This window comes from Eumetopias jubatus, unplaced genomic scaffold, assembly GCF_037043125.1.
Source record: "Eumetopias jubatus isolate StellerSeaLion01/CBP00866 unplaced genomic scaffold, mEumJub1_p1.0 scaffold_4, whole genome shotgun sequence".
NCBI classification, from domain to species: domain Eukaryota; kingdom Metazoa; phylum Chordata; class Mammalia; order Carnivora; family Otariidae; genus Eumetopias; species Eumetopias jubatus.
This window is the reverse complement of record NW_028274810.1, coordinates 99,570,345-99,591,643: the sequence shown is the minus strand read 5'-3', so window position 1 is coordinate 99,591,643 and position 21,299 is coordinate 99,570,345. Positions and strand designations below refer to the sequence as shown.

The window sequence follows — 21,299 nt, the reverse complement described above, 5'->3', positions numbered from 1 at the left end:
AACTTAAAGTCATGGCTTCTATTATAACTTCAGTTTTAGTAACCTAATCGCCTTCTTCAAAGAAGATACAATTTAAAAAAAACTTTGCCTCTTGTTTTTGCGGCTGTGGGCAGAACCTAGTAGTGATCAACAGCACAGACCTTGGAACCAGCCTGTCTGAGTTCGGATCCCGGTGCTGCCACTTACTGCCAGCATGTCCTTCCACAGGGGCTCTCTTTGTGCCTCAATTCCCTCATCTCTTAAACAGGAGTAGTAATGATGGCATTTACCTCAGAAAGGTGTAGAGAGATCAGATACAAAAGCATTCGAACAGTGCTTGGCACATAATAGATAATAACTATTAGCCATTATTTCAGAAGAAAGTTTTTTAAAAATTGGGGAAAATAAAGCAGCTGCAAGGACTACAACCTAATCTTGCACACATTATCTGCTGAGCTGCTGTTGAAGTAATTGGTAGAGCTGAAATAAATCTTCCAGCCCCCACCTCTGGGACCAGCTTTCCGATTAAGCTGGTGCACAGAATCCTGCCACAGAGGCTCTGTCTGCATTTAAATGGAGCCCACTCATTTGTGCTTTCAGTTGGATCATTGCATCCAGCCGGCGGTCATCACCAAGGACGTGTGCATGGTCTTCTACTCCCGGGACGCCAAGATCTCACCTCCACGCTCTCTGCGCAGCCTCTTCGGCAGTGGCTACTCAAAGTCACCAGACTCGTAAGTTTCAGAGACAAGTGTAGCTTCCAGCTTGTTTGTCCACTACAGAAGCAGCTGAGCCCTCGGTGTCCGTCGCCTGCTGTTTCAGCGTTGGCTTACAACCTGATACCAGGAGTGCAGTAACTTCAAAGTGTTGGCATTTACTGCAATACTGATGGACACATGAGTGTGTGAAGGAAGGAAGGAGTATTACATCGTGAGCACTCGCAGAACAATTTTGCAGGGACTAAATGTTCTTTCAGATTTCATTAATTCTAACTGATTACCACTGGGGTTTTCTTCTTTTAAAAAAGATTATTCCTATTTAAGGTATATCAAAATACGTCAAGACTAATACAGGGATTACCTGTGCCTCACTATCCAGCCTAAATAACAAGTGTTACTAATACGTGGAAGGTTTAGTACCCTTCCTAATCACATGCCCTCAAATTTGATGCTCATCGTTTCATTCTAGTCAGACTTTCCCCCTCATCTCTTCTCTTGTGGTAAGGCAGATTTTTATTTTTTATATTTGTATTATAAACTTTTGAGTTTATCATTCAATTTTAGTCCTCCTGTTGAAGTAATTCAAAAGATTGGGATGAAAACAAACTCCTTCTAGGAAAAATATACTTCTTAAGTTCAGAATAAGAAAAGAAATAAGAAATGTCTGTAATTATATTTGAGGGTGGGCTGCAGTTGCTACACAGGAGACAGTGTTTTAAGTAGAAGGAATTGAGATTTTCCTGTTTTTGTGCTATAAGAAGTTAAACAGTTGTTTGTTTTAATTCGAATAGCAATCGAGTCACTGGAATTTATGAACTCAGTTTATGCAAAATGGCAGACACGGGTAGTCCAGGTAAGCCTGTATGGATTGGGGAGGTGATAGTTATCTTTGCCTGTGTTTGGAGTATATTATGTCAAAAATCTATCCTACCCATGTAGGATAGATAGAAAACTTTTTAGAAACCAGGTATATTTATTTTATAAGCCAGTTTTTTGGTGGTGATGAGAGTTACCTTTTTCTGAGTTACAACACTATTTGGTTTGTGACCTGCAAAAAACAGTTATAAAATCTGTATTGAACAAAATGTCATGATGTTGCAATATATTATAAAAAAATTTGAGTCTATTAGAATGAATTTGGCTCGGCAAACTTCATAACCATTTCCCTTTCCACGTTAGCACCAAAGATACCTTGGCAAAATGTAACTTTATAGGTGCTGTCAAACTAGAATTCAAAGTTCCTGTGCTCTAGGGAGACAAATGATTAAATTGAATCTGTGCTGTGTCCTTTTTGATGTCTCTCTGGCCTGCTGCTGTTCCTCTAGCTTGGTGGCCTTAAGCAGCCCTTTGCAGTTCTATGTTTATAAGCCGGAACGTGGACAAAAGTCAGGGTTTTTAAAAAACATTTGATTAAGGTGAGTTTGATCATTCATTTTAGAGAACATACACAGAAGAAGGTCAGGTCCCACAGGTAAGATTTAGATTAAAATAAGAATTTGGAGTATGAATCCAAGTCTCAATAGCAGCTAATTATAGTGTCCGGATACATCCTTGAGAAATTTTCTTACTTAAGGTTAATTTGTGTTTTTGATATGTAAAAACAGTACATTTTTTAAAATTAATGGAAAATGATGGGGCTGAAGCTGTCTGTCATCTGCAGTCCCAGTTGAGCTCCTGCATGTGGGGTGTGGTTGGGGGTGGAGAGGTGGTCCTTTCTTACTTTTTTCATATGGGTGTATTTTTATATATTTGGAACCGTAGGGTACAGACTAGTCAGTCTTTCTATATTTTCATGTAACACAATAACTTGGGCATTTTCTAAAGTTGCATGATAGTCTTCATAGTTATCAAAGAATGTAAAACTCTCTTTTAAAAGAAGTTCAGAGAATTGCTTTGAGGGAAAAGGGATGAATTTTTATTAATAATCAAAATCCCATGTGTCTTGACTGTGTTGGTTTGCCATGTATATGAATTATTAGTTTGTTTTGAGCTAAAAATGCAATCAGATTTTTCTCTGAAAAAAAAATTATTTCCTCTTGTCTCAGGCATGCAGAGGAGGAGAAGAAAAATCTTGGATACATCTGTGGCCTATGTGCGGGGAGAAGAGAACTTAGCAGGCTGGCGGCCCCGCGGGGACAGTCTCATCCTAGAGCACCAGTGGGAGTTAGAGAAGCTGGAGCTCCTTCACGAGGTATCCAAGGGCAGGAGACGCTCAGATGAACTCTTGAGCACGACTCCCAAAGTATCGGTCACACTCACCTTCTCTGTGTGATCTTGGCTTTTCAGCTTTCAGTTATGATGGAGGCATATTTTGCTTATTAAGATAACGAGCTTTGGGTGCCTGGGTGGCTCAGTTGGTTAGGTGTCCGACTCTTGTTTTCAGCTCAGGTTATGAGATCAAGCCCCACGTCAGGCTCCTTGCTTGGTGGGGAGTCTGCTAAAGATTCTCTGTCCCTTTCAGTCTCCCTCTGCCCCTCCCTACCTTGCTCACATGTGTGCACACTCGCTTTCTCAAACAAATAAATCTTTAAAAAAAGAAAGGAATCTTAACAAGTTTTATGTTTGCTGAGGCATTTGTGTTGATCTTCTTAGGTGGAAAAAACTCGCCACTTCCTGCTGCTGCGTGAGAGACTTGGTGACAGCATCCCCAAGTCCCTGAGTGACTCGTTGTCCCCCAGCCTCAGCAGTGGGACCCTCAGCACCTCCACCAGCATCTCCTCTCAGATCTCTACCACCACCTTTGAAAGTGCCATCACTCCCAGCGAGAGCAGCGGCTACGATTCGACAGACATTGAAAGCCTGGTGGATCGAGAGAAGGAGCTGGCTACCAAGGTGTGAATCCCTTCCTTGTTGCCGAGCATTTTCCCACCGTGAGACTCCCGTGAGCTAGTTTGGATTTTTCGTTTTCATCTTTGAGGGCCTCTGTTTTAAGGCCTGTACTAGCTGTGAAGGTAGAAATAAATAAGACTCCATTTCTACCCTTAACTCACAGGTGACTCAGTGACAAGCATATAATAGAGGTGTGTGTCTGGAGTCTGGGGGAGCCCGAGGAGAGGCCTTCACGGGCCGGTGCTGCTGAGCTGAGCTTGGAAGGCTGCACCAGAGGAAAGCCTCGTAGGCTACACCTTCAGTGCTATGGAATCACATGGGAAAAGTGGGGAGGGGCAGGAGATGGAGTCAGAGACGTGGGGCAGGACCAGATCTTGCAGGGTCTGGAGACTGGACTAGAGTGTAGAGTGTCCTGGGGGTGACGCGGAAATATTTTAAACAGGTGTTTGTGTTTTAGGACGATTGCTGTGGCAGCAAGAAAGAGGGTGGGTTTGGGGTGACAGAGCCTAGAGGCACAAAGAGCTCTTTATTGCGGTGCTCCAGATGGTGTGGGTCTCAGCTGAGGCGGGAGGCTGCAGGGAGAAGAGGAAGAGTCGTCACGGAAGAGACTTTGGGGAGGTAGAGGCGGCACTCCTTGTTGCCCAGATGGGGTGGGAGAGGGCAGAGGGGTTGCTGAGGATGACACTCAGGCATATGGTGTCTGGACAACTGGCCCACAGTGGAATATAGAGGCGAGAGGGCTTCTGTGGCATGTTGTTTCAATAACCAAACGGTCTTCTAGTCAGTTTAGAAAAATATGTCCATCCAGAAGTCTCCATGGCTTTTAGTACCAGGACGAATCGGAAGGGGCACTATTGTGTTCTTAAGCACTTCTCATCTGTGGTGTTGGCAGCTATTTGCTTTTGTCCTCTTGAGAATGGCCCTTTTATCCACTTAATTTGTCTTTGTTAGGCATACTCCAGGCTTCCCTTGCTAAATTCTAACTTAATTCTAGAGGTGTTGGGGCAGCACCTGAGCTCCACTGTGGGTGTTAGCCTGTTGTTTTCTCTTCCTGCCTTGCATCCAGGGCTTCATTTAACCATTGAAACTCACACTTTCCTCTCTCTTCCCTAGTGCCTGCAACTTCTCACTCACACCTTCAACCGGGAGTTCAGCCAGGTGCACGGCAGCATCAGTGACTGTAAGGTGAGCAGCTCAGATATCCCGTCCCAGGCTCCCTGCTTTGAGGTGGCTTCAGATGGGTCTAAGGATGTAGGGCGTATCTGCTCTTGTATTTATTTAATTTCTCAGAGGCAGAACACAGACTTCTGCAGATAAACGCATCCCCCTGTGTCTCTTAGAGTGTTATCAGATGGGAAACATTTTGGCTTTTCCCCGAATCCCTCGGAGGAGACCCTGTAGGGGCTGGTATGTCACCGTGTGACAGGACACCAGAAGCCCTGAGGTTCATGGTGGCATTAAATGTTGTCGCCTTCGGGGCGCCTGGGTGGCTCAGTCGGTTAAGCGACTGCCTTCGGCTCAGGTCATGATCCTGGAGTCCCGGGATCGAGTCCCACATCGGGCTCCCTGCTCAGCGGGGAGTCTGCTTCTCCCTCTGACCCTCTTCCCTCTCGTGCTCTCTATCTCTCATTCTCTCTCTCTCTCAAATAAATAAAATCTTTAAAAAAAAAAATGTCGCCCTCAACAAAGAATGAGGTGAGCACTTTGAAGAACGTCTGCAGTGCTCATGCAGTTCTAGTCATTGTGACATTTTTTGCTGATCCTCAGACTCCAGCTGCCTAGGTGGCCTTGGCAGCCTTGCTGTTCCTTTCCCCGGGGTAGTCTTCCTCCAGAAGTGCCCATGATTGGCGCCCTTATCGTGTCCATTTTTTGGCTCAAAAATGAACTCCTTGGCCCCCTCTGTAAAGGCAGCAGCTCTCTGAAGCTGTGTCTGACCTCTCTCCCTGCTTTAGTTTTTGCTGTAGCCCTTCCCATTACCTTATGCTTTGTGTTATTGACGTGTAGTTGACACACGGTGTTAAATTAGCTCCAGGCGTACAGCACAGTGATTGAACAGTTCTGTACCTCACCCAGGGCTCACCACACGATAAGTATTGTTCCCATCTGTCGCTACACGACCTTATTACAGTGTTATTGACTGCATTCCCGATGCTGTACTTCTCATCTCCGTGACTTACTTATTTTATAACTCGACGTCGTACCTCTTCATCCCCTTCATCTGTTTCCCCCATCCCCCCACCGGTCTCCCCTCAGTTTGTTTCCTCTATTTAAAGGTCTGGTTTTTTGCTTGGTTTTGTTTCTGTTTTTTAGGTTCCACATATAAGTAAAATCATATGGTATTTGTCTTTCTCGGTCATATTTCACTTAGCGTAATACCCTCTGGGTCCATCCATCTTGTCGCAAATGGCAAGGTCTCATTCCTTTTTATGGCTGAATGATATTCCATTGTGAATATAGACCATCTTCTTTATCCATTCATCTTATCAGTGGACACTTGAGTTGCTTTCATATCTTGGCTCTTGTGGGTAATGCTGCAGTGAACGTAGGTGTGTGTATGTCTTTTTGAGTTAGTATTTTCATTTTCTTTGGGTAAACCCCCAGAAGTAGAATTACTGGATTTTAGGACTACCTGACACTTTGCAAAGTGTCTGTTGATTTGTTTGTTGTCTGCCTTCTCCACTTAGAACGTAAGCTCCAGGAGGGCAGGGCCTCTGCCATATTCTTAGAATAGTGCCTGTTGTTCTAAATACTGGGCTCATAGGGATAGGCTCATTTAATTAATGCAGGACAGTCACAAAATAAAAAGCCAGCCTTGCCTCTTTTGTAAATGATTCCTAATGTGACATTCAGGTCATAAAGTACTTATAAGTCGTTTTCTTGAATAACCTAGAGCAGCAGATTTATGAATGTGAGGTTACTGGCTGTCAGAGCTCCTCGTTGCAGAGGTATTTTGGGTTTTCAGCTGAATCTCACTTGCTGTCTCCTGTTTGCCTCCAGTTGTCTGATATCTCTCCTATCGGACGGGATCCCTCTGTGTCCAGTTTCAGCAGTTCGACCCTCACTCCCTCCTCCACCTGCCCTTCTCTGGTAGAGGCTAGGAGCAACTCTCTGGATCAGAAGTAAGTACCCTAGTTTACTTTAAAAAAAAATAATCATAATTAAAAGAGGCACCTGGCCAGCTCAGTTGGTGGAGGATGCAACTCTTGACCTCGGGGTCTTGAGTTCAAGTCCCACATTGGTGGTAATGATTACAACACATACGTACATACAAAAGAAAGAAGCTGTAAGTACCCAGACTTCACTGAGAAAAGCTAGCCTAAGAACCAAAGAAATGCCAGCCTTCCTCTAGCTCAGTGGTTCTCTGCTGAGGGCGGGACCATCTATCTTGACAGCACTCAGAAGTATGTGGGAGCCTTTTCTGGGTATCACAGTCCCAGGGAGATGCTCCTGTACCTTCTAACACCATGTCTCACCAACTTTCTGCAAGAAAACCCTTGGTTCCTCTTCGGAATCCCTCCCCTGCTCATTTTGGCCTTCCATTCCCACTCCTGTTTGGTTCCCCGGTCATACCAGACAGAGCAAGTCCCATCTTGGGGAAAACAGTTTAAAACTAGTTTGGAAAATATATTTTGATGGCACAATGAAACATATTGGTAAGAATAATAGAGACAAATGTAGTCTAGATCCCATGAATTCATCACTGTAATCACTTGTTTGTGACTCACCATCACACCCCCGGGCCCGTCTCCGTTCGTTGTGCTCACCTGTCAGAACCCACCTGGGTGTCGTCCAGCTGTCTGTCTTAGTGTACCAACATGGCGACAGTTGAGTGTGGCTGAGAAAGTAACACATCCAGGTAATTGAATTAATTTGTGATGTCATCAACCGTAACATTATTTTATGTGCCACTACGAAAGAAGAAAGCACTGCCAACCAAAATGTGACGTGTGTCATCAGTTGTAAGATGCATCCCAACTTGAGAAATGGTGAAGTATTAAAAGATGGGCTTTTTAGAGTTGGTGGGATACAATTCATCAGGCTAAGCTGCTCTACGATAACCTGTGGTGCAGAGCGTAGGAGCTCCTGCTCACGTCATGGTCCCGGCTGCTCTCAGTCGGCGGTCGTTTGGGAAGCCAGCTTCTTCCCACTTGTTTACTTTCTCTGCCAGCCCCCTATGGCAGTGGTTCTCAGATGTCAGTGCACACCAGCGTCACCTGGGAGGCTTGTTAAAGTACAGGTGGCTGAACTCCACCCATCATTTCTGACTCCGTAGGTCTGTGTTGGAGCCCAAGAATTTGAATTTTTAACAAGTTTCCAGGTGAAGTTGATTCTGCTGGTCAGGGATTACACTTTGAGAACCACTGCCCTAGTTGTGGCCTTGAAATGAAATAGAAACATGTAAGGGAATGGAGTTCATGCCCCAGACGCTTCTGTTCAGAGGGCTTCAGAGTAGGAAGAGGGACTGCAGGCCTTGGTGACTTTTGTAACTTCTAAAGGATGACCGCAGTTGAAGTTGGAATTAACTTTCTGACACCCACTTGTCTTAGCTGAGCTCTCTGAAACTGATGTTTGCAAGGCCCCTGCTCTTAAGGAGAGGGCTTGTTCCTCCTGGTGAGAGGATTGTACACATTATGCATTGACCTTGCTGAAGCTCCTATAACCTTTCTCTTTTAAAGGACCCCAGAAGCCAATTCCCGGGCCTCTAGTCCCTGCCCAGAATTTGAACAGTTTCAGATCGTCCCAACTGTGGAAACACCTTATTTAGCCCGAGCAGGAAAAAATGAATTTCTCAATCTTGTTCCAGATATTGAAGAAATTAGGCCAGGGTGAGTACTGTATTGACCAGGGATGCCAGGTATAAAAGACAAATCACAGTAATTTACTCTCTGCTCTTGTACTTGAGGTGAATATTATTGTCTAATATCAATGGAATCTGGGATAAAGAGCCAGGCTGGGTTCCTGCTGCACTTGTGCCCTGTCAGGCATCTCCACCACACCACAGTATGCTGTGGGGGCAGTACTTTGTGCTCTGTTGCTGTGTTAATTTAGCAGAGAAGATTCTCGGCCAAACAGATCTTTTGCCTGTTTTGTTCATCCTAGGGACTGGGCCTAGGTGAGACATATTTTCATGTTCCTCAGGCCATGATCACTTTGTTTTTGCGAGAAACTAACCTCTCTTGTACTGCCCTTTTTAGCTCCGTGGTCTCTAAGAAAGGATACCTGCATTTCAAGGAGCCACTTTACAGCAACTGGGCTAAACATTTTGTTGTGGTCCGTCGCCCTTATGTCTTTATCTATAACAGCGACAAAGACCCAGTGGAGCGTGGCATCATTAACCTGTCCACAGCACAGGTGGAATATAGCGAGGACCAGCAGGCCATGGTGAAGGTCAGTCCTGCTCTCTTGGCTACTAATTGCCGCCTGCCCCCTTCCCTTCTGAGTTCTGAACTCTCTGTTGTGTAGTGTGGCATCTCTCCTATGTGTCTGGTCTCCCTGAACCTTCAGTATGAGGTGCTGTGTGCCCTGGGAATATGGCAGGGTGGTCCCCGTTGTCAGCAGCCATCGTAACCTTCCCGTCCCCCTGTGTCTCTTTCAGACACCAAACATCTTTGCTGTATGCACAAAGCACCGTGGGGTCCTTTTACAGGCTCTCAATGACAAAGACATGAACGACTGGTTATATGCCTTTAACCCACTCCTTGCTGGCACAATACGGTAAGTTGTCCTCATGTCTCCTTCTCCTTGGCTTCTGGCCAATGTGAATCGAGAAGGAAGTCTTGTTCCCCAACAGCAGGCTGACTATAGAGGAAGGACAGCAGCGTAAGTGTGACTGTAAGGTGGTGATGAGGCCTCAGCTTCTCATAGGTGTCACCTGGTGCCCTGAATGGCTAAGGGAACCTGGTCCCATTTGTACCCAGTTAATGTCCTGCTTTGATTTTGTTTCTCAAGATTTTTTTCTTATTTTTTTACTTTTTGACTGAGTCAGGGGAAGGTGGTGAAAACCTTCATGGTCTCCCAGTATTCCACCCTGTGATCCAGCCTCTGATCCTGTGAGGGGCTTGTGTCCCAGGGGCCCCCACAGCTTCACCTGCTTATTCAGGGAGCCTAGAGACCTGGGGCTTGAGTGCTGGAGGGGAAGAAGCTCAAGGAGGGAACTGTAGAGGAGGGAGACTTGTGAGGGGAGAGACATCTGGACCCAGCTCCTCTAATCCGCCCTCTTCCTCTGTCACCTGTAGGTCAAAGCTCTCTCGCAGGTGCCCCAGCGACCCGAAGTGCTAAGGGACCCTGCCGAGCGTCCTCACTCGCCTTCGAGACATAAAGAAAGTGTTGCTGCTTCCTTCTCTCTCTGATTCTTGATGGCCCCTTTCGTGTGTAAGCCTGTGGGGTAACTGCTTTCCCTCCTGTCAATACTCTTGCTAGCTCTCCTGGTCCCCGTCTCCATTGCTCTGTACCCTTCTCTTTTTTTCCTGTGCTGAGAATCTTGGTATTAGCATGTGGCCTAACAAAAGGGAGAAAAACAAACAAAACAACCCAGAGGGGATCCAGTGAATCTCCAAATTATTTTTGTGTGTCTCTTGGCTTCCTTTTGTATGATAGGTCCCCATTATGACCCCCTGTGATGTCTGTACTGCTGTCTTTGGATATCTTTGTCTGTTTTTTAAGACAACATAATACTTTTCCTTTTCTCTGTGATATCACTTCAATTTTGGGTGGGGGGGGTGGCTTAGAGACTACGGGAGGAAACATCTGGCTTTTTTTTTAGAACCTAAAAGGAAAAAACTTACCTTTTCCCTTTCCATCTCTTTGCCATTGCTAATCCCTGCATTTTCCATTCAGGGAAAAGGTTGTGGGGAGCTTAGAAATGGCACAGGTGTATTCTCTGAAAGTGGAGCTTATTTAGAACGTAGTTATGCGGTTTTCTTTTAGTGGAAGAGAGAAGGGAGAACTTCTTAGCGGACCTGGAACAGTGGCTGCTGCTGACTTTGTAAGAAGGGAAGGGCCAAGGATACTGCCTGTGGATTTGAGAGGACCGTGGGGCTTGACAGTGGGTCATGACGGCGGGCTGACAGTACGATGAGGGTAGCTCCTCACAGCAGCGCTCCTGTGAACTGCTTTTCTCTCTCAGTTTCTCATTTCTCTTCTTGTCAGTGATGGTACAGTTTGGAATTAGTACAGTGTCAGACACAAACGTCCCACAAGGGGGGAATGACTCACTTCTGCTCGTGAACTTGATGGTCGTTGTTGTCATTATAATTATGGGAATGCTGAGTAGTGACCCTGTGATTGATGTAGCTCCATTTGATCAAAGAAATGTAACCCTCAAGTATAGACTTGGAAGTCTCCCTCTGAATCCAGTGGTCATTTCCAATGATCCTTGTCAAATTGAAAATACTTTCAGTAATGCTTCTCCCCCTATTATGATAAATAAGCAGACTAGGCAGGCTTTGCTTTCTGGATCCCGGGATTAAAACCAATCCCCTCCCACCACTAAAAAAAAAACCAAAAGGACACCTGGGGGCAGAGAAGAGGCGCACCTGAGCCCTGGCCGCAGTGGCTTGCTGCTGCCTCCGCCTTGCCTCTCGGTTACCTTCATGGGATGTGGAAATAACTGCCAGAGGAGGAAGGAGGAAGCTCGCTGCTGACAGTCTCCCTCTCTGACAGAACAGGGTCATCTGCATCCAGACGCCATCATGGAAGAAAATACTCTTTTTCTTTCAGCTGCCAGTAAGTTTTATAGGAATGGCCTGGGGAAAGGAAGGCCTGCGGGTTAATTCAGCTGCTTTGCCATCTGACCTGGGGTGTTTTGTACCATCCTTTACCTCCCTCACGCACATCTCTGTTTGACCATCCCTCAGGCATTCAGGGAAGTATCTGCTCTCTCCCACCTCGCGGAGACTGAGGGTCTCCAGCCTTGAAGTTGCTGCCTCCCAGGTGGTGGGGTCCGGCTGATTTTCTGCTTCAGGCAGCATGGGGCAGGGGCTGGTGCGTGTCAGCAGACCCTTGCTTCTGACTTCCTGGTTGGGCTCATCGCTAAGAACAGGTCTCCTGGCCTCGGTAGAATTGCCCTGCAAAGAGGAGGAAACATGAATCGTGGAGAGCTTAAAAGGCTAGAAATCCCAGTCTGTGACCTTAGCTGGAAAGTGATCAATAAAAACTCTACAGTAGGTTTTTTTTAACTTCCTTCCTCTCCTCAAAACATAGGTCATTAACTGTGATGTTATTTGTTTTCTAAGCAGTGCGTGAGATTTTTAATGTAGTTAGAGGTTCCTTAGTTGTCTAGTGGACACAGTATGCCCTTCTGGTGTAGACTCAAATCCAGGATCTGTTGGTGCTTAGAGATCACTCCTGGACTGGAATGAAATCTGATTTCAGGGGAAATGAAGATGAAATTCGAAGGTTGCGTTGTAGAATGAAGTCACAGGTGCCGCTGCTGTTTGTCACGAAGTCTGATAGAGGGACCCATGTCCATGACAGAGGGAGGTGGGGAAGGCTGAGGGGGAGTCACATCATGTGATACACTGAAATGGCATTTGGTTTTTCTTCTAACTCAGAACTGGCTTGGAAAGTCTTTGCTTTGGAGGTGTCAGAGATTAGGACAGGTAGAACTGGACTGTTCGTATCACCCCCGGGGGAGAGGGCACCCTGAGGAAGCAGGACATTACGTCCGGCAGGGGTCCCTGGCAGGTGTGCTTTCCACCGAAAGTCTGAGGACAGCCCTTATTGGTTTCCCCCTTTTCCTCTAGCGGCCCATGTCCAGATTGTAGTTGGAACAGTTTCAAGATTAATGTTCCCTTTCTGGACAGATCCATCCCCACTTTCGAAGCTGAGAGAGCTTTTATGGCAGGAACTACTTATGAGGATTTAGCTGAAGCCATGGTGGTAGAAAAGTTGATATTTAATATTAATATAATATTAATATTGGTATTTAAGAAAACTACCTTTTGGGGTTTTTTATGTGTTTTTTTTCCCCTAAAGCATTCCTTTAAACAAGCAAAAAACAAAGAAAAAGCTCTTACCCAAATTAAGAAGAAATGAGTGCTAGTTAAAAGTAATCATGTCCTCCCCTCCTTCCCCACCCTCCTTTCTCCTGCCAAAGCAAAACAGGACCTCACAGCCCACACCAAACCAGCGCCCACAGCCTCCTCACCTCTGTGCCTGCCTGGGAGTCAGCCAGCTCTCGGGCCAGGCTGTGCAGGGCCGACCAGCCGTGCACTCAGCCAGGGGCGTGGGGAAGGGCTGCTGCTGGCAGCCGGGTGGGCACCCCAATCCTAGCACGTCATTAAGACACTCGCGCCGTCACTGTGAGGGGAAGGAGAATGATTTTTCCCGGCTAAGAAACCACTGTTGTTTTACATTTTTATTTCCCCCTTCGGCTGCCATTGAACTTCTACAGCTACTCATATTTTCAGTTCTTTTAAGATGAAGGAGTAAGTTAAATCATTGGGAAAGATCTTCAGGGATCTAAAAATAAAATGACTTCTGGCACATTTCAAAGCAAAGACTGTGTTGCCTGCTGCTTGTTGTGGTTTACAGGGATATTTAATTTTGTAAGGTATTTGTATATTTATACACTGTAATTAATTGCACATTGGACTGGGAAAGAACGGATGACCTAGTGCGTAGCAGCTCCGGTACGCTGCCATTTCCTCGTGCTGCATCCACTCGGGTCCTCCAGGACGGGGTCAGGGCTTGTCTGTCTCTCTGACTTGGGTCCTTCGTTTTTGCTTTGGATTCCCTTTCTAAAATGTGATTGTTAACCTGCTCCTTAAAAAGAAGACACTAATTCTGCTGCAGCTCTCAAAAGGTTTGCTGAGTGTATTTGCAAGAGGACTCTGACTCGTGTGCACTGTGGCTGTCCACCGTGGCCAGTAATGACTCACCCCAGTGTGCGGCCAAACCATGACTGTGTAGCAGGGATGTACTGATGGTGCTTCCTTAGGAAATGGCAATGTCAGCTGAGAGATTATCTGTAGTTGTTCAAAAGGCCATTTATGAAATTCGGATTTGAGCCCCCATGAATCTTAGGAAAGCCTCTGATCATTTAAAGGAAAGAATGAGAGTTGATGCAAATTTCATGTTAAAAGCTGTGCTCAGGAAGTCCGAGCTGAGGTTGGTCTCTTGCCAAACCCTGGCTGTTGTGTGTTGTCTTCATGTCTTCAAGTTCCCTTTTTCCAGGCTGCACATTCTGGCATCGGTTCACCTGAGGACTCCATTGGCCTTCTCGCGTGCAAGGCGCCACCCGTCGGGATTTCGGGTCTCTTCTCACCATCCGCATGTGCTGCCACGGAACCTGTGGAGCACATGTGGCCTTTTTGAACCAAGACTTTGCAAACTGATCTCTCCCCAGTAAGGAGTTGAGCTCATTAGCAACAATGTACATTATTAATTTCAGATTTTCATTTTCATGTTTTATTATGTAAATATTATCTGATGTTTGGAGCTTGAGTATACAGAATGTAAATATAGTTCTTGTATTTGTACTAATTCCGGTTCTTTTGCTGTATAGCCTTAGATGTGCAATGCGGACATTATCTAACTGTGTATGGTAACCTTGCATCACGGAACTCTTAGTGAACGAGGTAAACATAATAAAGGTACAACCAGTGCATCAGAAGGCTCTTGACGTGCATTTATTCTTGCATCCTTTGAAAGGTAGTTACACAAGGTTTCTTGACTTGCAAAGATACTACTGTGGTGTGACCTATGGCTTTTCTGATCATTCAGAGTAGGGTTATTATAAAGCCAGGTAGGTGCTGTTTCTTTTGAAAATGCTTTCCTCCTGAGTGCTGTGTGGGTTCTCCCGAAGCCTCTCCTTAGATACCTACCAGTGACTCTCCAGTGGTGGTGTGGTTTTTCTGGGCGGAGAGGTTGAATCATTCACCCTGTGCTTCATTTAACAAGTTCCCATTGTGAACAGAGCATGAGCAGGGACCACCGTCCTGGTTGTTTGGCGGGGAGACAGAAGGGAGGGAGAAGCAGCATTCAGGTAAAGGGCAGTGATTGGGTCAGTGCCCATCTGAGCGCCCACCCCATGCCCGCGCCCAGTGTGTGAGAACTCAGCAGCAAACAATGCGCCCCAGCATTCCCGTCCCCGTGAGGAAAGACCTTTATATCACGAATGGGGAATGTCTAACGTCAAGTGGTCAGTGACCGAGCAAACAGCAGGTGAATGGAAGGGATGGGTGGGAGGGAGGCATCCTTCTAGACCTTGTCAGGGAAGGCCTGTGTTGGTGGAGGACTTTTGAGCAGACACTTGAATGAGGGAATGCATATGCGTGCAAAGCCTGGGCAAGGAGGTCTCCAGGCAGAGAAGCTAAGCCCTTGGGCAGCAGTGTCCTCTGTCGGTCCCAAAGTTAGCAGGGAGGCCCGTCTGGGTAAGGGGAGAACACAAGAGCCTTGGCGGCAGCAAGTAACTAAAAGCCAGGTGGTTTAAGGCTTAGGTAACTCTCATTAGTGTGAAATAGGAAGCCGGTGAAGGGTTTGGGGAAGATGAGTCACATGGTCCTATTTGTGTTTTCAAAAGACCATTCTGACTGCTGGGTGAGAAACAGCCTGTTGGGGGTGTGGATGCGGGGGCCTAGTGGAGGAAGGGAGACAAAATAGGAAATTGTTGCCCAGTGTCCCCAGAGGAGGGTGGCAGCTGGGACCCAGGTAGGACCAGTAAAGGCGGGAGTTGTGGTCCGATTGAGGATATTCTAATGTCGGAGCTAACAAGGATTTGCTGAGCCACTGCATGCAGTCGGGGAGAAAGGTAACTCGGGATGTGTGCCCGAGCATAAAGAACATGTTGCAATTGCCTAAAATGAAGAAGATTGGGAGAATGGGGTGGGGGTGGCTGGCGGTGCTCAGTGAAGGATCTGGTTCCAGTCATGTTCACTTGGAGACCCCGACTTTTCCACCTGACTATACAGACGCCAAGGCAGCTGGATTCAAGGGGACAGGTGGGGCCGGAGACGCAGATTTGGGAGTTGTCAGCGTGAGGGTGGCAGAGAAAGGCAGGAGGCGAGGAGGCCCGGAAATGAGTAGTCGGTGAGAACCAAGGCTCGGGTCCTGGAACACTGGCATCAGGACGAGTCGGGAGGGAGAGGACAAACATGTTTGTGTGCAGACGGGATGAGTGAGCAGGAAGGGAAACCCGGCAAGGGGAAGAGACCAGCGTGTGGAGCTTTGCAGGCTGGTGCGGGGGCATGCTGGGTCTCAGGTCCCCCAGGGGCAGCCGCAGGCAGCCAGTGCTGCGAACACATGCAGGGCCTCTTCCAATTGCTACAGCTTCTCTCTGTGGGACTCCTCGGCCTTAAAAGCTAAGTCAGCTCCAGGGGTTATGTCAGCCATGCCTTCCTGAACTCCACTGGATTTGCACTGACACCGACTTAGTCTTATAGAGTGGGTGTTCTCCTGCAACCACACCTCATCCCTAGGCTTGTGTAGGCTTGGCCCCTCACCAGGGTCGCTCTCTTGAGGGTCGCCATGTCTCTCACAAAGTTGACAGTACAGAACATCAGGAGGTCCCCTGGAACTGTGTACGTTGAATGTGTTACTTTCCTACCTGTTATTTCTTGTCATTCCACTTGTGGTCGGGTTTGGAGATTCTTCCACGTCTCGTAGGAACTCTTTGTCTCTGCACAGTCCCTTTTTTTTTCCCCAAAAGCATCACCACTCTACATATTAATGATCTAAGCTTGAGAACAAGCACCACAAAATAGTACCATTTTCAATCCACTGAGCATTGTCTTCAATGATACCAATAGGAATGTAATGTCAGGGAAACATGAGTAAAATTCCAATGTTCAACAGTTTTTTGGAAACACAGATACCAAACTTGAGATATTCCTAAGAAACGTGCCGGGGAATAAGTCTTACACAGCTGAGCACAGTTAGGTGTTAGCACATCCCAGCAGATGAGGGATGAGTAGGTCTGCACCATTACACCAGTATCATGCCAACCTACACTGGAGCATGTACATTTCTGATGTCAATTTTTGACATGTACAGATGCTGTCGGGAGCGTTGAGATTGTTGGCAAAGAACAACAGGTATCTTCAGGGATAAAAGCATTACGGGTTAGGAGAAATCAGACAGCCATGTGTGGAGCGAAGGGAAGGCTTCCAGAGAGTGCACAGTCCCTTTTAATTTAGCTTTTCTGAGTACATCACCTGCCTGCTCCTCTGGCTTTTGAATATATGGTCTCCTGGTTTTTTTCCATAATTGATCTTTCTACCTAGCAGGTGAACGAGTCCTTTGAGTTCAGTTGCAGGAATTAGAGCAAGTGAGTGGCAGAGCTGAGATTTTCAAATCTGCCCCAGCTAGTAGGTTTGTTAACTTAGACACCCTCTTACGTAAGTCTAACAAAGGATTCTGCCCTGGGAGAGTTGCATAGAAGGGCTGTTTTTATAGAATTCATGCCCATGCTTTGATTTGGGATTTGGGGATTTAGGGCAAGGTGAAAAGTTAAGGTGAGGAATAACTTGAGTTGACTTTTCTTAAGCATTCTAAGCCAAGCATTTGAGGATTTTCTAAAAACTAAATGTCAGCTTGACTTTGTTCATCTCTGGGAGAGACTTGCCTTTGTCCCAGCCCTGCTGTTGTGTGCTGGGCTCAGCCCATCAGTAACCAGTGTTGTGGCTAGACCAGCCCTGTGGTTATTTTGATTGCAAGGTGCCTTTCGGCAATAATCAGGAAACTGGGGAACAACAACAACAAAAAAGTTTTATTATTTTTACAGGATCTGGAAATTGCCTGGCACTCCTGGGGCCACCCAGCAAGGTTACAGTTAGAGAGCACCCAGGCCTGGGGTTCTGCTTTTAAAGATTTTATTTATTTATTTGGCAGAGAGACACAGAGAGAGAACAAGTAGGCAGAGAGGCAGGCAGAGAGAGAGGGAGAAGCAGGCTCCCCGCCGAGCAGGGAGCCCGATGCGGGGCTCGATCCCAGGACCCTGGGATCATGGCCTGAGCCGAAGACAGCCGCTTAACCGACTGAGCCACCCAGGCGCCCCTGGGGTTCTGCTTTTATTAGGGGAGGAGGAGATCCAGGGTTTAGCTGGGCTCAGTCTTTTTTTTTTTTTTTTAAGATTTTATTTGTCAGAGAGAGAGGGAGAGAGAGCACAAGCAGGAGGAGAGGGAGAAGCAGGCTCCCCCCGCCTGAGCAGGGAGCACAATACAGGGCTCGATCCCAGGACCCTGGGATCGTGAGCTGAGCCGAAGGCAGACGCTTAACTGACTCAGCCACCCAGGCATCCCTGGGCTCACTGTTTATTGGTGAATTAAAAAAAAAAAAAGGGAATTTAAAGGAGGAAGAAGAAACAAGTGGCGCAAATGGTCAGTTAATCAAGATCTCTAAAACAGAAGAGCCTGGGGAGTCTCGGGGAGGGGGGGGTGCTGGCTCTTTATCTAGTGGCCTGGCTGGCAGAAAAGAGAAAACCTCACTGTCACTGTCCTGACACCTGCCCTCTCCTAAGCCAGTTTGTGGTAGTTTGCCAACGGTCCTGGGAAACAGCATTTTTTGCTGGTTTTTAGCACCTTAGCAAAGCAATGGGACGGCTGTGCTGCATGCAACATTAGTAATAGAAGGAAATGAATGGGGACTGTTGGATTAGACATTTAAACATGTTTGCCTAAAGCAACGCCTATTCAGTAATAACTTGGGTGTGTCCAGATGTTTAGTCACATTGACTCAGCATAATTTCTCTCACTTGCCAAATCTCAGACTAGAGCAATCAACTTGTTCCTGCAACAAAACCTGGTGGTCGGCTCTCCTTGCAGCCGAGCCCAGCGGACGGAGGGAACCCTTGCAACAAAGCTGAAAGGTGTGTGGGCACCAAGGCCCTCCTGAGGGAGCCACCTGTACAATTTCCAAAGGGCGGTTTGTTCTCCAAAACCAGTCACAGAAAGGCCATTTCGATTTAGCTTTCCTTTGAAAGTCAACTAAAGGTCACTAATATGCAGCTGAACCCAGTTTTGCTGGGGAAACGTGTCTCTGAGCCTCCTGATGATGGCCTGCTACTCCCACGAGGACAGAGTGCTGGGCTCTGCCTTAGCCAGCTTGGCCTATGGCCTAAGTTCCGTTCTGCCTCTAACGGGCTGAGCAAGTCTCCTTCCCTGCGCTGAGTCTCCTTGTCATTTTAGATAGTAACGGCATCGTGAGGGGCGCCTGGGTGGCTTGGTTAAGCATCCGACTCTTGATTTCAGCTCAGATCATGATCTCAGGGTCACGAGATCGAGCCCCGTGTTGGGCTCCCTGCTCAGTGAGGAGTCTGCTTCTCTCTCTCCCTCTGCCCTGCCCCCCCATGCTCTCTCTCAAAAAAAAAAAAAAAAAAAAAAACCTACAACAAACCATGTAGCAATCTGAAGTTTGCAAGGAACTTTCCTAGATTAGCTCACTTTGATCTGCCCACCCTGGGAAGGAGGCAGGACAGACCCTGTGGTCAAGGACCCTACAGACTTTTTTTTTTTTCTTTAAGTAAACTCTGTCCAGCGTGGGGCTCAAACTTACAACCCCAAGAACAAGAGTTGCATGCTCTACCAACTGAGCCAGCCAGGCGCCCGAAGAGCCCTGCCAACCCTTGTTAGCCCTGGAGAATAACAGGAATTAGGGGAAGTTCCTGATCCCTTTGTCCTCTTTGAAGCTTCTCCCTGCATGTTCTGCTTCTCAGTGGCTCTCCTCTCTTATGAAGCTGAGGTGCCGAATGACAGTGGAGGCAGCCCCGGCACAGTCTGGCAGTTTGCCCCCAGATCAGTGTCTGGAAACCTCCAGACCCTGACCGCTCTCTGGTGGACTCAACGGTGAAGGCCCCCACCGCAGATGGAAGGACAGAGTTGTGGACGGAGTGCGGGCTCTGGCAGCGTGGAGAGGATAGGCCGTGCTCTCTGCAAAAAATAAGAAAGCATAACACTTGGAAGAAGTATTAAAAATGTCTCAAGGTGGGGCGCCTGGCTCAGTCAGTCAAGCGGCCTACTCTTGGTTTCAGCATGGGTCGTGGTCTCGGGGTCGTGGGCTCACCGCTTGGCACGGAATCTGCTTCAGATTCTCTCCCCCTCTCCCTCTGCCCCTCCCGCTTGTGCCCTCTCTCTCTCTAAAGTAAATAAATAAATCTTTAAAAAAATGTTTCAAGGCTCTGGAAATTGACCAAATGAAGACAAATTAAAAAGCATTTATTCTTGGGAAAAACTACGAGAGCGGCAGGTAAGAGCAGTGGAGGCCTGCAGTCTTCTTGCCTGGAGTTGCCCCCCACCGCCCACCCTCTCTGTCGGCAAGGGAAGCAGTTTTACCAGATCAGGGCGCTGCTCTGAAGGGGCATACTGATCATGTTTTGTTTGGGGGTCATGGAGGAGAGCTGTAGGTTTTTTATCAGCCAAAAGCAGCAAAGGGTGAGAAATGAATGGGAAGAACCTGAGGCTTGCCAGCCTGAGGTCTCAGCAGGTCAGGCAGCCGATGAGCCAGAAATTTATCAGGGAGACTGTGGGAGCAAGAGTGCGGTAGGAGTGGGTAATCGCTCCACACCTCCCAGGCTGCCGGGGACCTGCACAAGTGCAGGCCCCCAAATCACTAAATTGACCCTCAGTACCCAACCTAACTGCAGTTTTAGCCCCCCAGAGATGTACCAGTGACCATGGGGATTTCCTGGTCAACGTTAGGAAATTTCCTGGTGGACCCTTGGGTTCCTCTTGGCGGCGGCGTGGGGGGGTGACCTTGCCTAAAACAACAAATTCTTTGCTAACAATTTCCTTTTTTTCTACTCCCCTCTCTACCTTTAAAGGCTTTCCTCTTCTGTAGCCCTTTGGAGCCCCCCTCTACCTGCTTAGGATGCTGCCGACTCATGAATCGATTAAGAAAGCCAATTAGATCTTTAAAATGTATTTGGCTGAATTTTTGTTATTTAACAGATTTGGTGGCAGCAGTGGGATTCGAAGCGAACTTCCAGCAGCATTCAGGGATGAGAAACTGGTATTATACTCCTGAACCGTTTGAGTTCACTGCCTCTCTCCCTGTTTCCAAGGGCTGTTGGTGAGTTCCTCCTGGATCTAAGCTCTGCCCTTTTTGTGTTCAGGCTCCTGATCTAATCAGCTTTCCTTTACAGGGCAGGTCAGTTTGAGTGGCAGAGAGTTATTATGCCTGGAGCCCAGCTGAGCTGGCAGGGGGTCTGCCCAGAGCCAAGCCCTTGGCCTTTCAGATCACAAGTTCCCAGATGGAAAACTCTAGCAAGTGTCCACAGGTATCGGTGGTGGTGCGCACGGGGCAGTCTTGTGGCCGATACTGTAACGTCTCTTGGTTACTGCCAATGCATTAAGATGCATATGTATGTTTGTCTTATTTTCTATAGATAAAGGCTTACTAGCGGGGATCTCAGAAGAAGCCAAAACCACAAAAATCGGTTGGCACAGATTGAACATTTAAAGAGTGTTAGAGGGGCGCCTGGGTGGCTCAGTCATTGAGCGTCTGCCTTCAGCTCGGGTCATGGTCCCGGGGTCCTGGGATCGGGTCCCACATCAGGCTCCCTGCTCTGCGGGAAGCCTGCTTCTCCCTCTCCCACTCCCCCTGCTTGTGTTCCCTCTCTCGCTGTGTCTCTCTCTGTCAAATAAATAAATAAAATCTTAAATAAATAAATAAAGACTGTTAGAGCACTTGCCACCTTCAGAAGATCCTGTGATAGGATAAGTTGGTCATGGAACAGGTTATATTGACATCAGGTCACCCACCAACCTCAAGAAAACTTCCATGCAACGAGGTACACTGTTGAACACACACAGTCCTCAGCTTCACTGCACATCCCAT

General features: G+C 47.2%; 1 protein-coding gene and 1 long non-coding RNA gene across 5 annotated transcripts in view; both read left to right on the top strand.

Moving 5' to 3' along the window:
• The window catches only part of KIF1B (kinesin family member 1B), a 141,351-nt gene extending 127,209 nt beyond the window's left edge, over positions 1 to 14,142 (top strand). For 2 of the 3 annotated variants that reach the window (XM_028108143.2, XM_088022616.1), the window contains exons 37-46: positions 580 to 713; positions 1,490 to 1,551; positions 2,744 to 2,889; positions 3,291 to 3,530; positions 4,641 to 4,712; positions 6,525 to 6,646; positions 8,204 to 8,353; positions 8,723 to 8,915; positions 9,124 to 9,242; positions 13,704 to 14,142. In XM_028108143.2, coding sequence (XP_027963944.1) covers positions 580 to 713; positions 1,490 to 1,551; positions 2,744 to 2,889; positions 3,291 to 3,530; positions 4,641 to 4,712; positions 6,525 to 6,646; positions 8,204 to 8,353; positions 8,723 to 8,915; positions 9,124 to 9,242; positions 13,704 to 13,878 — 1,413 coding nt within the window. In that variant the 3' untranslated portion in view covers positions 13,879 to 14,142. Of the gene's footprint in view, positions 1 to 579; positions 714 to 1,489; positions 1,552 to 2,743; positions 2,890 to 3,290; positions 3,531 to 4,640; positions 4,713 to 6,524; positions 6,647 to 8,203; positions 8,354 to 8,722; positions 8,916 to 9,123; positions 9,243 to 9,763; positions 10,038 to 13,703 lie in introns of those variants that run through there. The other variant, XM_028108144.2, reaches the window with a different exon arrangement.
• Positions 14,143 to 17,394: 3,252 nt separating this feature from the next.
• Positions 17,395 to 21,092, top strand: LOC148164566 (uncharacterized). 2 transcript variants are annotated; one of them, XR_015768022.1, is made up of 4 exons: positions 17,395 to 18,333; positions 19,180 to 20,531; positions 20,605 to 20,739; positions 20,848 to 21,092. It is a non-coding gene; the product is annotated as an uncharacterized LOC148164566 (long non-coding RNA). The 2 variants fall into 2 exon arrangements; XR_015768023.1 differs by lacking the exon at positions 17,395 to 18,333 and having other exon boundaries at positions 18,832 to 20,531.
• The last annotated feature ends 207 nt before the right edge of the window (positions 21,093 to 21,299 follow it).